At 48.1% G+C, this 10929-nt stretch overlaps 1 protein-coding gene across 1 annotated transcript; it reads left to right on the forward strand.

The window, feature by feature from the left end:
- The first annotated feature begins 3978 nt into the window (after positions 1-3978).
- Positions 3979-6318, forward strand: LOC119322428 (alpha-1,3-arabinosyltransferase XAT2-like). Its single transcript, XM_037595910.1, has 3 exons — positions 3979-4397; positions 4523-4615; positions 4760-6318. Exons 1-3 carry the CDS (start codon positions 4271-4273, stop codon positions 6055-6057), a joined length of 1518 nt encoding a protein of 505 aa, XP_037451807.1. The 5' UTR covers positions 3979-4270; the 3' UTR covers positions 6058-6318.
- The last annotated feature ends 4611 nt before the right edge of the window (positions 6319-10929 follow it).

Genomic DNA, 10929 nt, shown 5'->3' on the forward strand with positions numbered 1-10929 from the left:
CCAGTGGCGCGGCGCGGCCAGCGGGGCCTGCGGCCACGGCACGGCGGCGGCGGCGACAAGGGCCAAGCAAGCCAGCCCGCCGGGCGCAGCTACCTTACGCGCACACGGAGGCGGCCAGCAGCCGGGACCGGCAGGGCCTACGGCGGCACGAAACGTGCATCGGGCACGGGTATGGCGAGCTGCTTGGGACGGCGACGCCGGCGTTGGGATCTCAAAAATATCATCGTGTTCATCGGGAACATCGACGGCGCGTGGCACAGCGGGTGCGTTGCGGCGGTACCGTGATCATCTGGATCGCGATCTGTACCGACTCCCTATAGTGCAGTCAACAAGTTCCTCTTAGTTCAAGAACATCGACATTGGTCGGCGATGTGTTTGTCCGCTCGGTTCTTGGGAGGAAAATCCGCACCATAGGTAGATCAAATCCGAAAAAGAAACTAATCGCAAAAACGGAATCGCGGTAACGAGAGGAATCCATTTTTGCAAAGATGGGGATCGAATCTTATACCTCCGCGGGATCGACGAAAGCCTGCGTGATGCAGGCTTGACGCAGGCTTGACGGAGAGTTGGTGGAGCGAAGCGTGCTGATAACGTGTTCCGCAACTCCGCCGGCGAGTCCGGTTCGAGGTTGCGGAGCGAGAGCGAGCATCGTAGACGAAGTAGTCGAACACGCGAAAGTAAATGACACAGAGAGATATGAAGGAAACCAGCTTTATTAATCAATGATCAGGGTTATAATATTGGGCTCCTCATTGCTTTATACAGGGACTAGAGGTCAAAAGATAAGTACTCACTTAGCGTAAAGAGGGGAACGGGAGGGGCTACCCCGTGCGATACGCACGAGGCGCGCCGCCACCCAACCGATGAGTTTCCCAACAGTATACTTCCGTGGCCGGGAAGCGGATGGAATTGTAGGCAGGCTGGCTGGTTTCGCGGCAGGTGGTCGGTACACGCACGCAGTTTGAGTACCGGCGAAGCAGTTGGTTGAGTCGCAGGCACAAGCGCATGCTCCACCTACGTACGTACATCCGCTGTAGCGTTGTTCGCGTGGCAGGTCGCTGTTTGGCGTGGGGTTTCCACGCATACGTACGGATGTGCGTGCGTGTCTTAGGACACATACAATGATACTATCTTAGGAGTGCCACATAGAATAAATAATGAGGTGAAAAAGAGATAACTCATAAGAAAAGGTTTGTCTTACCTTATTTCAGAAAAGACAAGAGATGATCTCTTAGCACAATATGTTTCATCACATTTTTAGGAATAACTAGTTATTGAAGATAAGGCTAAAAGATGTCCCATTATAGACTTTTTTTCTTGTCATCTTTAAATCACATGCAAGACTTAAGATAAGACTTTGTTATCAATTATTTTACATGCCCTCAGACTCACCGAACTGGCAGTAGAGGTTTAGAACCGCTTGTGTACGTACGCATGTACTCCTATCTTCGTGCGTATGTCAGACTCTCCAACCGCTGCAAAAAATTCTATATGTACGTACCGGCAGAAGTGAGTGTGACCCGAAAGCTACGGCCGTGCCTGCCCGCCCGGTACTCTGTCTATCAAGACTGTTTATTTATCTTGTACTTTGATTTGTAGGATTATTAATTCCAGTCTACAAAAATGTCTTACCAACATCTGTTCGTGCTAGGAAAAAAAAATCACGGGGAGCTAGGGCAATTCGAAGCAAGCCGCTTTGAGTCGAAAATGATTGGGAGCAAGGCGCCAAACAAGATGACACCATGCCGGGTCCCCGATCATCACCTCTCTTTCGCGCGCCCCATATATCCAGCCACATGTTATGGTGTTAAACCACCAAAGATTTCCCATTTTATTTGCTGCACATGGACATTAGCGTTTGTCCTAACAGGAAGAGACACGGAAGTACGCCGTCACCAAAGCCGCCGGTCCTGGCTGCTTACCAAACCGAACAAGCAATACATGTACCGGTGGCAGGCTGCTAGCTAATTGGCAGAAATCACGAGATTAGCATTACCTAATCTCCCGCTGCGGGGCCTGGCCGGCGGCGGCGAGGAAACAATCAACGGCCTAGCACTAGGACAAGGGTAGTTGATTAGACAAGGCCGAAAAAAGTGTGGCTAACTATCAGTCGACTAAAACTTAATCAAGTCTAAGTCAAGTAATATAATATATAAGAAAAAAAGGATAAATTAATTTTTTTTGCACGGATCTCTACAAAAAATCTTATGAGTATAGCATCAACTGAGACTTGATTAAATCTCATTCAACTAAGATTTAACACTCCTGAAAAAACTAAGATTGTTTTGCTTCGCAATAGATTTCATCTTCATTAATGAATGAAACAACTAAGATTTTTTTGGCTAATTGCAAAAACTAGAAGAAAAAAAACTAAGGCCCTCTTTGATTCGATATAGCATTTGAGGCCACAGGAAAAACAAAGAATTTTTAAAACGAGGTTGGAGCGGATGCCATTCCTGTGAAATATAATACACATAATTGTTTTAAAATATCCCTACAAGATCCAATCTTACAAATCAAACGACCAACATAGGATTTTCTTTTTTTGAGGATTATAACGCCCCAAAAATCTTATAGAATTCATTTAACTCAAAGGAGCCCTAAAGACAGAAAGAACATCTTCTTCGCAACCCCGCGACCGCGCATCTTGCTTTCTCATCAAGTTGTTGCGGGATCTTGAAAATCATAAGCAGCCTGGAATTTAGATGCTATCCCATCATACAATTTGCGAGCTTGAGAGATGTTGGCTCGTTTCGCACACAAATGATTTCTGGAGTTTGAAGATGTCGTTTTACATGTAGGCCAAACCAAATTCTCCATTGATTTGATGGGCTAACCTCTTGCCTTGCTTGTCTAAAAATGTTGCCAATCTATCATGTAGTCAAATATGTTGGCCGCAAAACCATTTAGCCATGTAACTATAATGCCATCGCGTGAAAGAGAAACATGTCATTTTAAATGGTCTCGAGTTTTAAAATGTCGCCGTCGTCAGCCCCTGACCTCGCCGCTCCGAGGAGGAGACGGCAATGTTCATCATAGAAATCGATGTATAACCAAGTATAAGTAGTAGGATGTGATCAAGTGTTGGCCCGCTCGTATTGAATGCAGTCTTGCATTGATTGATTCCATATTGAGAACCAAAACAGTGGGGTTTGCACACAAAAAAATAATAATTCGCGCCTTCGAAAGGAAATCCTTGACCACCTTGTGCCATTCAGTAATTTCACGCTTTTAACAGGAGTTTCTTTTTCTTTGTGTTTGGTATATACACAAGCTCAAGCGTGTTGGCACGCTCTGTACGTAGGAGGACCCCGTGAGGGTGGTACATAGTCCTGGCCATCTCAGGCCCGGCCCTGTCGGCCCACCCAGGCCCGGCCCTAAAATCCAGGGCCTAGGCCTGATGGGCTTGCTCGTGGGCCGGGCTTGGGCCTAAGTTTTGAGCCCACCAGCAGGGTCTGGGCGGGCTTGGGCTTGGCATATTGGCATTTTAAGGAAGAGGCCCGGCCCACGGCCCTAAGCCCTAAGGGCTTTTGAGGGCTTTTTATCAGGTGGGCCGGGCTTGGGCTTGAAAAGTAGGCCCGATGGTAAGGCCTGGGAGGGCCCGGGCCTCAGTTTTCTGCTGTGGACATTTTTAGGCCCGGCCCATGGCCAGATATAGTGGTACAAGCCACATTCATGCTCTCGGTCGGCCGGTCCGGGCATACATGCATCTTTGCCTGTGCCCGAAAACGGAAAAGCCAATAATACAACCGCAGGCGACTCAACAACAGTGCGGGTGTGGGTCGGACCATGCGTGTCCACCCTGCGTGGTGCGGCCGGCCAGGCCCGAGCCGGTCAACGGTCCACCACGCACGTCGTGCCCGCCAGTCTCTCCGCACGACGACGGCTAATCCCGGGGGCCAGGCTGCTAACAATCCTGGATTTTGCTGCAATAATCCCTCACTTATGAGTTGCCTGCCACAGGAGAGAGGAGAGGAGAGAGCATTCCGATTCTTTATTACCACCTCGTTTAATCATCGGCACTCGGCGAGCAGAGCAGAGCAGCCGAGGGCAGCTGAGGTCCATCCAGATCCAGCAGGGCACGAGCCACACGAGAAAGTTTCAAAGCATCTCTCGCTCCCCTCTATCGAGAAGAGTCTCCCCTTCCCTTCCTCCTCGCGAGGAGGCAGCAAAGCCCAGCAAGCAAGCAAGGAAGCTCCTTGCTGCTCCTCCAGATCTAGGTGAGGTCGGAGCCTCGGAGGGGGAGGGCGCGCTGGGGTCGGCGTCGGAGATGAAGGCGGCGCTGCGGAGCCGGCAGGAGCCGCGGCGGGTCAGCAACGGCGTCATCATCGCCGCCATGCTCCTCTCCCTCTGCGTCCTCAGCATCGTCAAGGCCAGATACTGCTCCACCCCCTTCGGTATGTACTAGTATATGCCTAGCTTCTTCTTTCCCTTCTCTTTTCTGTGGAGCCTCGACCTAGCTGGTTCGATGGATGGATGGATGGATGGATGAGAGGTTGAATGTTTCTTGCGGTGGCCGCAGGCAAGCCGGACGACCAGCTCAAGGAGCAGATGAACTCCAGCATCCGGATGGAGACCGACGACGAGCCCACGCCCGCCGCCACCACGGTCGGAGGTGAGCGAGCACAGCCCCGCCCCTGTCTTCCGGATAGATCGATTCATAGATTCGGCCGAGCTTGCTAGAATTGACTGATTTGGGGACGAAATGTATGTCGAGTATGTCGCTCAAGACTGTTCCTTTTCTTTCTTGATTGGTCAGGCTCAGAGGAGGACGCGGAGGAGGATGTGGAAGAGGACAGCGCCGCGCCGGTGCCCAAGGTCACCACGGAAAGGGCGGAGAAGGTCGTCTCCATGTCCGGCGCCGGCGCGGGGAGGAAGGATAAGGATAAGGGGCACAAGAAGAAGAAGCCGACCTGCTTCATGACGAGCAAGCGTTCGGAGCGGTGCGAGGCGGCGGGGGACATTCGGGTGGTCGGGAACGCCTCCACCATCTACATCGACTCGTTGGACAGGGAGTGGAGGACCAAGCCGTACGCGCGGTACCACGACCCCGTCGCCATGACCCACGTCCGGGAGTTCGTCCTCAGGCCCTTCCCCGCCGACGCGCCGCCGCCGGCGTGCACCAAGAACCACTCCGTCCCCGGGTTTGTGTTTTCCAACCGCGGCTTCTCCGGCAACCTGTACCACGACTACACGGACGTGCTGGTGCCGCTGTTCCTCAGCACGCGCAAGTTCAAGGGCGAGGTGCAGTTCCTGCTCAGCGACCTCAAGCCCTGGTGGGTGGCCAAGTTCCGGCCGCTGTTCCGGCAGCTCTCCAAGTACGAGGTGGTGGACGTGAACAACGACCTGGAGGTGCACTGCGTGCCCCGCATCGTCGTCGGCTCCGACTTCCACAAGGACATGGGCATCATCCCCTCCAAGGCCGCCGGCCGCGTCTCCATCGTCGACTTCAAGCGCACCCTCCGCGACGCCTTCGGCCTCGAGCGCGCGGCGGCCTCCCGCGGCGGCGCCACGGGCGCCGGCAAGCCGCGCCTCCTCATCATCTCCCGCAAGAACTCGCGCCGGTTCCTCAACGAGCGGGAGATGGCGGCCGCCGCCACCGCCATGGGCTTCGACGTGCGCATCGCGGAGCCCGACCAGCACACCGACATGTCCACCTTCGCGCGGCTCGTCAACTCGGCGGACGTGATGGTGGGCGTGCACGGCGCCGGGCTGACCAACATGGTGTTCCTCCCCGCCGGCGCCGTGCTGATCCAGGTGGTGCCCTTCGGCGGCCTGGAGTGGCTCACCGGCGTGACCTTCAAGAACCCGGCGGCGGACATGGAGGTGACGTACATGGACTACAACGTGCAGCTGGAGGAGAGCTCGCTGCTGGAGCAGTACCCGCGGAACCACCAGGTGCTGACGGACCCCTACGCCGTGCACAAGCAGGGCTGGGACGCGCTCAAGGCGGCCTACCTGGACAAGCAGAACGTGCGGCTGGATCTGGACAAGTTCAGGGCCACGCTCCGGGACGCGCTCAGCCGGCTGCCGCCGGCGTCGACGCCGGCGGCCTGAGCCCGCCCTGCTCGGCCACGTCCGTCCCCAATCCGGTAGATATAGGTCCGTCCGTGTATATCTATCTGCTCTGCTCCGCTCCGTGCCTGCCTCGTTTTGCTTAACTTGATTCTTGATTTCTTCTTCTTCTTTCTTCTTCCTCTTGCTGCTCTTGTGGTAAGTAAGACCCCATTGACGGCGAGCAAGAACATGTGGTTACAGAGGATGTTTGGTTCATACCCTTTTGTGATTATTTGTTTCTTATATCAGTTAATTAATTTACATGAAAGATGCCAAGAACATGTAGCAGTAGAGCAAGAACATGAAAGTTCGGCCTCCTTCTCCATTTTGTCGATCCATGAATCCATGTCAAGAACACGTCGCAGCACTTATCTTCCCTCCCTTCGCCCAATCTCCAATGGCAATGGCAATGGCATGTCAGAATCCATGGGTTGGCTCCGGAGAAGCTCGGTCATGGGGGAGAGAGGAGGAGGACTGCGACTTGGCGAGCTCCTGCTCCGTGTCAGCCAGCTAGCTGATGGGTTTGTCTTGTCTGGCTCGTTGGCAGCTGCCGGGAAGTGGTGGAGCGGTTTCGTCAGCCGATCGATGTGTTGGTTGATCGTTCGGCCAGCGGAAAAGAAATCAAAGTTTGGCTGATTCCTTCGCCGTGGTTCGTGGACGCGTCGCTGTCGCCGAACTGGGCAGCTGCCAACTCCGAGCTACCTCCGGCCCCGGCCTGCCTGCCAGCGTCATCTCGGTGTGACATCGTGAGGCGCACGGGCTGCCCGAAGCTTCGGCGGTCTTCTTCTCGGCTCTTTCCAGGCGGAGAAATGTCAGCGGCCGCCGTGTGTCGCCGTCCGGTCTCGTTATCTTTCTTTCGCATTTCGCCGTCTGGTTAAAAGGCAGACTTGTTCAGCGATTTTCTTCTTCTTTTGAGACCGGACCTATTCAAGGAGTATATTCGCGGCCGGACCACCGGGTCTTCTTCACGAGAGTGAAATTTGTTGAGTGGATTAAGAATTAACTTTCATGTGAGTGGAATTTATTGTCTTCTCTCTCTCGATAAATGCCGCCTTTATTAATTCAAGATCTAGCTAGAATGCACATAACCAACACTAACAGTCTCGCACTGTAAACAGGAAGATATAATGGCAGAAGTTTTAAAAAGAAATTGTCTAGGAAAGACATGTGAAAGAGAGGACCAATCTAGTGAAATATTTACCTGAAGTATATTAGGAAAATGCGGGAAACATCTTGTACTTGGTCAGGAATTCTAGTTGATGTCGAGAGACATGATCGTCGAAAACGAGTACAGAAAAAGTGGAAGGAAAATACCCTTTGGAACATACTGGTAATTACACCTGGTTACGTATTTTATTTTTTAAAAATTCAGAAAAAGTCAAAACGTTTCAAAACTTTTTCCCGACAATCTTGAGCTGTCATTTCTAGCGTACAAAAAAAATATTCGGCAACGAAATATTCTCTGACAAAAATGACAAATATTCTCTGACAATAGCGTGAACAGCACGACGTATATAGTGACAAATTTATATTTTTACGTCCACAACAACATCGAAGTCATTCTTCGCGAAAGTTTTTATATGAGTGTAACAATAAATCTACTTTTTTTTGACTTTCTTAAACATTACTATTTCTTCAAAAAAAAATCGGGTGTAATTACACCTGGGAGCCAAACATTCCTGTCCAAGTGGAACAACAACTTTTGAAACTAGATGATGCCCCACACATTGCTGCGGGATATCTTGGGAAAACAAATGCATAAATAGTTACTAAAAAAACATCTACAACTAATGGAAGGAAAATGTAATATGAAAACATACAAAGTGTATTTAAATTCAGTTAAAATAATGTCACTTCAAACAAAATGTGAAGCTTCAACTACATAGATATGGGACAATCCCCCAACACATTATCAATACAAAATCTAGTGCAAAGAATAAATTGTGAAGAATTAACATGCCTGAATTTATGATGTGGCACCATTGCGTGCATAGTGTAATGCAAAAAATGGAATTGACGACTTGCATGCATGGCTTGCTTATGTGGCATGGTTGCATGACTAGGAAAAATAGGTAATGGGTTGTAGTTATTTAGGAATAGAAGATAGAAAGGAAATATTAATCTATTGGAGAGTACTTACCAACACGTCCATGAAGAATGTTTCATTGTGATCAGGAGAATGAACTTCTACAGATAAAAGAAAATAATACTTGGTTAATTGGCCTACCTATAGTACGTTCGCCAAAAGATTATGGGAGGCTTGGAATCCTGAATCTGACCAATGTTAATCAGAGATCACTATGCAAAAGATTGTGGAAGTTTGAGAATGTTGAAGGCACCTGGTATAGTACATTACCAAATAAACATGCGCAGAACCAAGTTTTGTCCCAGTGCCAAAAAAGGAGCGTGTCTCACATTTCTGGCGGAGACTGATGGGCGCAAATCACTTTTCCAAGAAGTTTGTTAGTGCAGCTAAAACCTTGTTACAGGAAAAGATTTGCGTGAATGGATCTCTATGGATTACTCAATTCCCAACCCTTTAAAATATCACATTCCATAAATTGTTGACGATGTAAAGAATGATGGATGGGGTTGCATCAGATTCACAAAAATGCATGGGGAGAGACCATAGAGCAAGAGTCTAATCTAGAGAATCTGGTGAATGCTTTTAATTTGAGTGATGAGGAAGACATGGCGAGATTGAGAATTGGGATTAAAACAAGTTTAATATGAGAGATCCACAAAAAAACTTTTCTTATTCGTCTTTTTCTATCTTCCTACTCATCTCCACTATACCCCTCGTTTTCTAATTCCTTCCATTCTACCATACTCCACCCTCCTGAATGCATATATAGTTTGAAACTTCCATATGGTCTATTCTATTCTCTCTCCTACAACTCTAGGCTATATATTCATACGCATTTTAACTATTTTTTTGCAACCAAGCAGATTATCTGGAACCATGCATGAATTGAGCTAAGATGCAAAAAAAATTTATTTCCAAAAATAGTCAATTCAATGATGACCCTCCATGGCTTTTCCCGGCGGTCTGGAGAAAGCAGCAATCAATAGGACTTTCCTAATCCTCCCTTCCTTTCAGGAAGAACGTGAAATTATTTTTCCTTAAATGGGAGCAGCTCGCTCAGAACAATTCTTCTCTATCCATAGTTCATGGCCTATTAGAAGTAGAGCAGCTAAAATCTTTTGATATGATCGGTTATAGGTTTTACATGGAATCCGAGAGATTAGGGCATTCCTCTAGTCAATGCTTAAAAATGGTCTCTTGACCAAGGAAAATGTTCTCGAGAGAGGCTGGACTAGAAATTATTGTTAGATATTTGATTGTGCCCTAGCTAAACTAGTTTGGCAAGTGACCCTTTTGTGCTTTTGGTCTAAATAGACCTCTGGCATAATTGATGATCTCTTCAGGGGGTAGATTCCCTCCTTACCGATCATCCCAACGCAAACTAGTTCTTTCTTTGGAGCATCTGTTTGTTACACGACTCATAACACTAGGAAAACACTTTTCTTTAGACAACATCATATGAGTAATCTTGTTGATGTGATCTTTAGTTTATGCAACACCCTTGACACATCGTATGTTTGTGGAAAGAACATAGTCCAATAAGCCATGAAGGGGGAGTTCCAATGATAAAGATGGTGGTTTCGGAGGCCATGGAAAAGATTGTTACTATGCAAAAGATTGTGAAAATTGGAGAATGCCAAAAGCACTTGGTATAGTGCATTGCCAAATAAACATGTGCATAACCAAGTTTTGTCCCGATGCCAAAAACAGGAGCATGTCTCAGATTTCTGGCGAAGCCTGATGGGAGTTAATCACATTCCTTGTTGCAGGAAAATATCTGCGTGAATGGATCACCATGGATTACTCAATTTCCAACACTTGACAATATCACATTCTCTAAATTGTTGACGATGTAAAGGATGATGGATGTGGTTGCATCAGATTCACAAGAACTGCGTGGGGGGAGACCATAGAGCAACAATCTAATCTAGAGAATCCCGTGAATGCTTTTGATTTGAGTGATGAGGGAGACATGGTGAGATTGATAATTGGAATTAAAACAAGTTTAATATGAGATATCTACATTGGCAGCTAAAATATTTTGATATGATCAGTTATAGGTTTTATGTGGAATCTGAGAGATAACAACATTCCTCTAGTCAATGCGTAAAATGGTCTCTTGACCAAAGAAAATATTCTCAAAATAGGTTGGACTAGAAATGATCATTTGATATTTGATTGTGCCCTAGCTAAATTAGTTTGGAATGTGACCCTTTTGTGCTTTTGGTCTAAATAGACCTCTGGCATAATTGATAATCTCTTTAGGGGTAGATTGCCTCCTTACTGATCATCCCAACGGAAACTAGTTCTTTCTTTGGAGCATCTGTACACGACTTGTAAAACTAGGAAACCGGTTTGCTTTAGGCAACATCATACCAGTAATCATGTTGGTGTGATCTTTAGTTTATGCAACACCCTTGACACATCGAATGTTTTGTAGAAAGAACATAGTCCAGGAAACTATGATGGAGGAGTTCCAATGATAAAGATGGTGGTTTTGGAGGCCATGTACACATTTAATGTCCCTCCAATTTGGGCAGTTGTCTAGGCTTGACAGTGGAGCCTTGCTCTACCGTCATTGTTTTTATGGTGATCTGAACTGCAATTAGCCTCTTGAGCATGTTAATTTGGGCAGTTGTCTAGGATCGGGTGTTATGGACCTGAAAGTGATGAATTCATGTTTGCTGACCAAGTGGCTTTGGAAGTTACCATAGGATTGAGGGGTTGTAGCAAGAATTGTTATCTAAGAAGTGTCCGAGTAGAAAACCCTTATCATGTTGGACCGA

The sequence above is a fragment of the Triticum dicoccoides genome, chromosome 6B (genome assembly GCF_002162155.2).
Source record: "Triticum dicoccoides isolate Atlit2015 ecotype Zavitan chromosome 6B, WEW_v2.0, whole genome shotgun sequence".
Lineage (NCBI taxonomy): Eukaryota > Viridiplantae > Streptophyta > Magnoliopsida > Poales > Poaceae > Triticum > Triticum dicoccoides.

Excerpts from the sequence above, each read along its gene's own strand:
- LOC119322428 (XM_037595910.1), top strand. The coding sequence starts at position 4,271 with ATGAAGGCGGCGCTGCGGAGCCGGCAGGAGCCGCGGCGGGTCAGCAAC. Across the intron at positions 4,398-4,522 it reads ATACTGCTCCACCCCCTTCG|GCAAGCCGGACGACCAGCTC; the intron begins GTATGTACTAGT and ends CGGTGGCCGCAG. Across the intron at positions 4,616-4,759 it reads CGCCGCCACCACGGTCGGAG|GCTCAGAGGAGGACGCGGAG; the intron begins GTGAGCGAGCAC and ends TTGATTGGTCAG.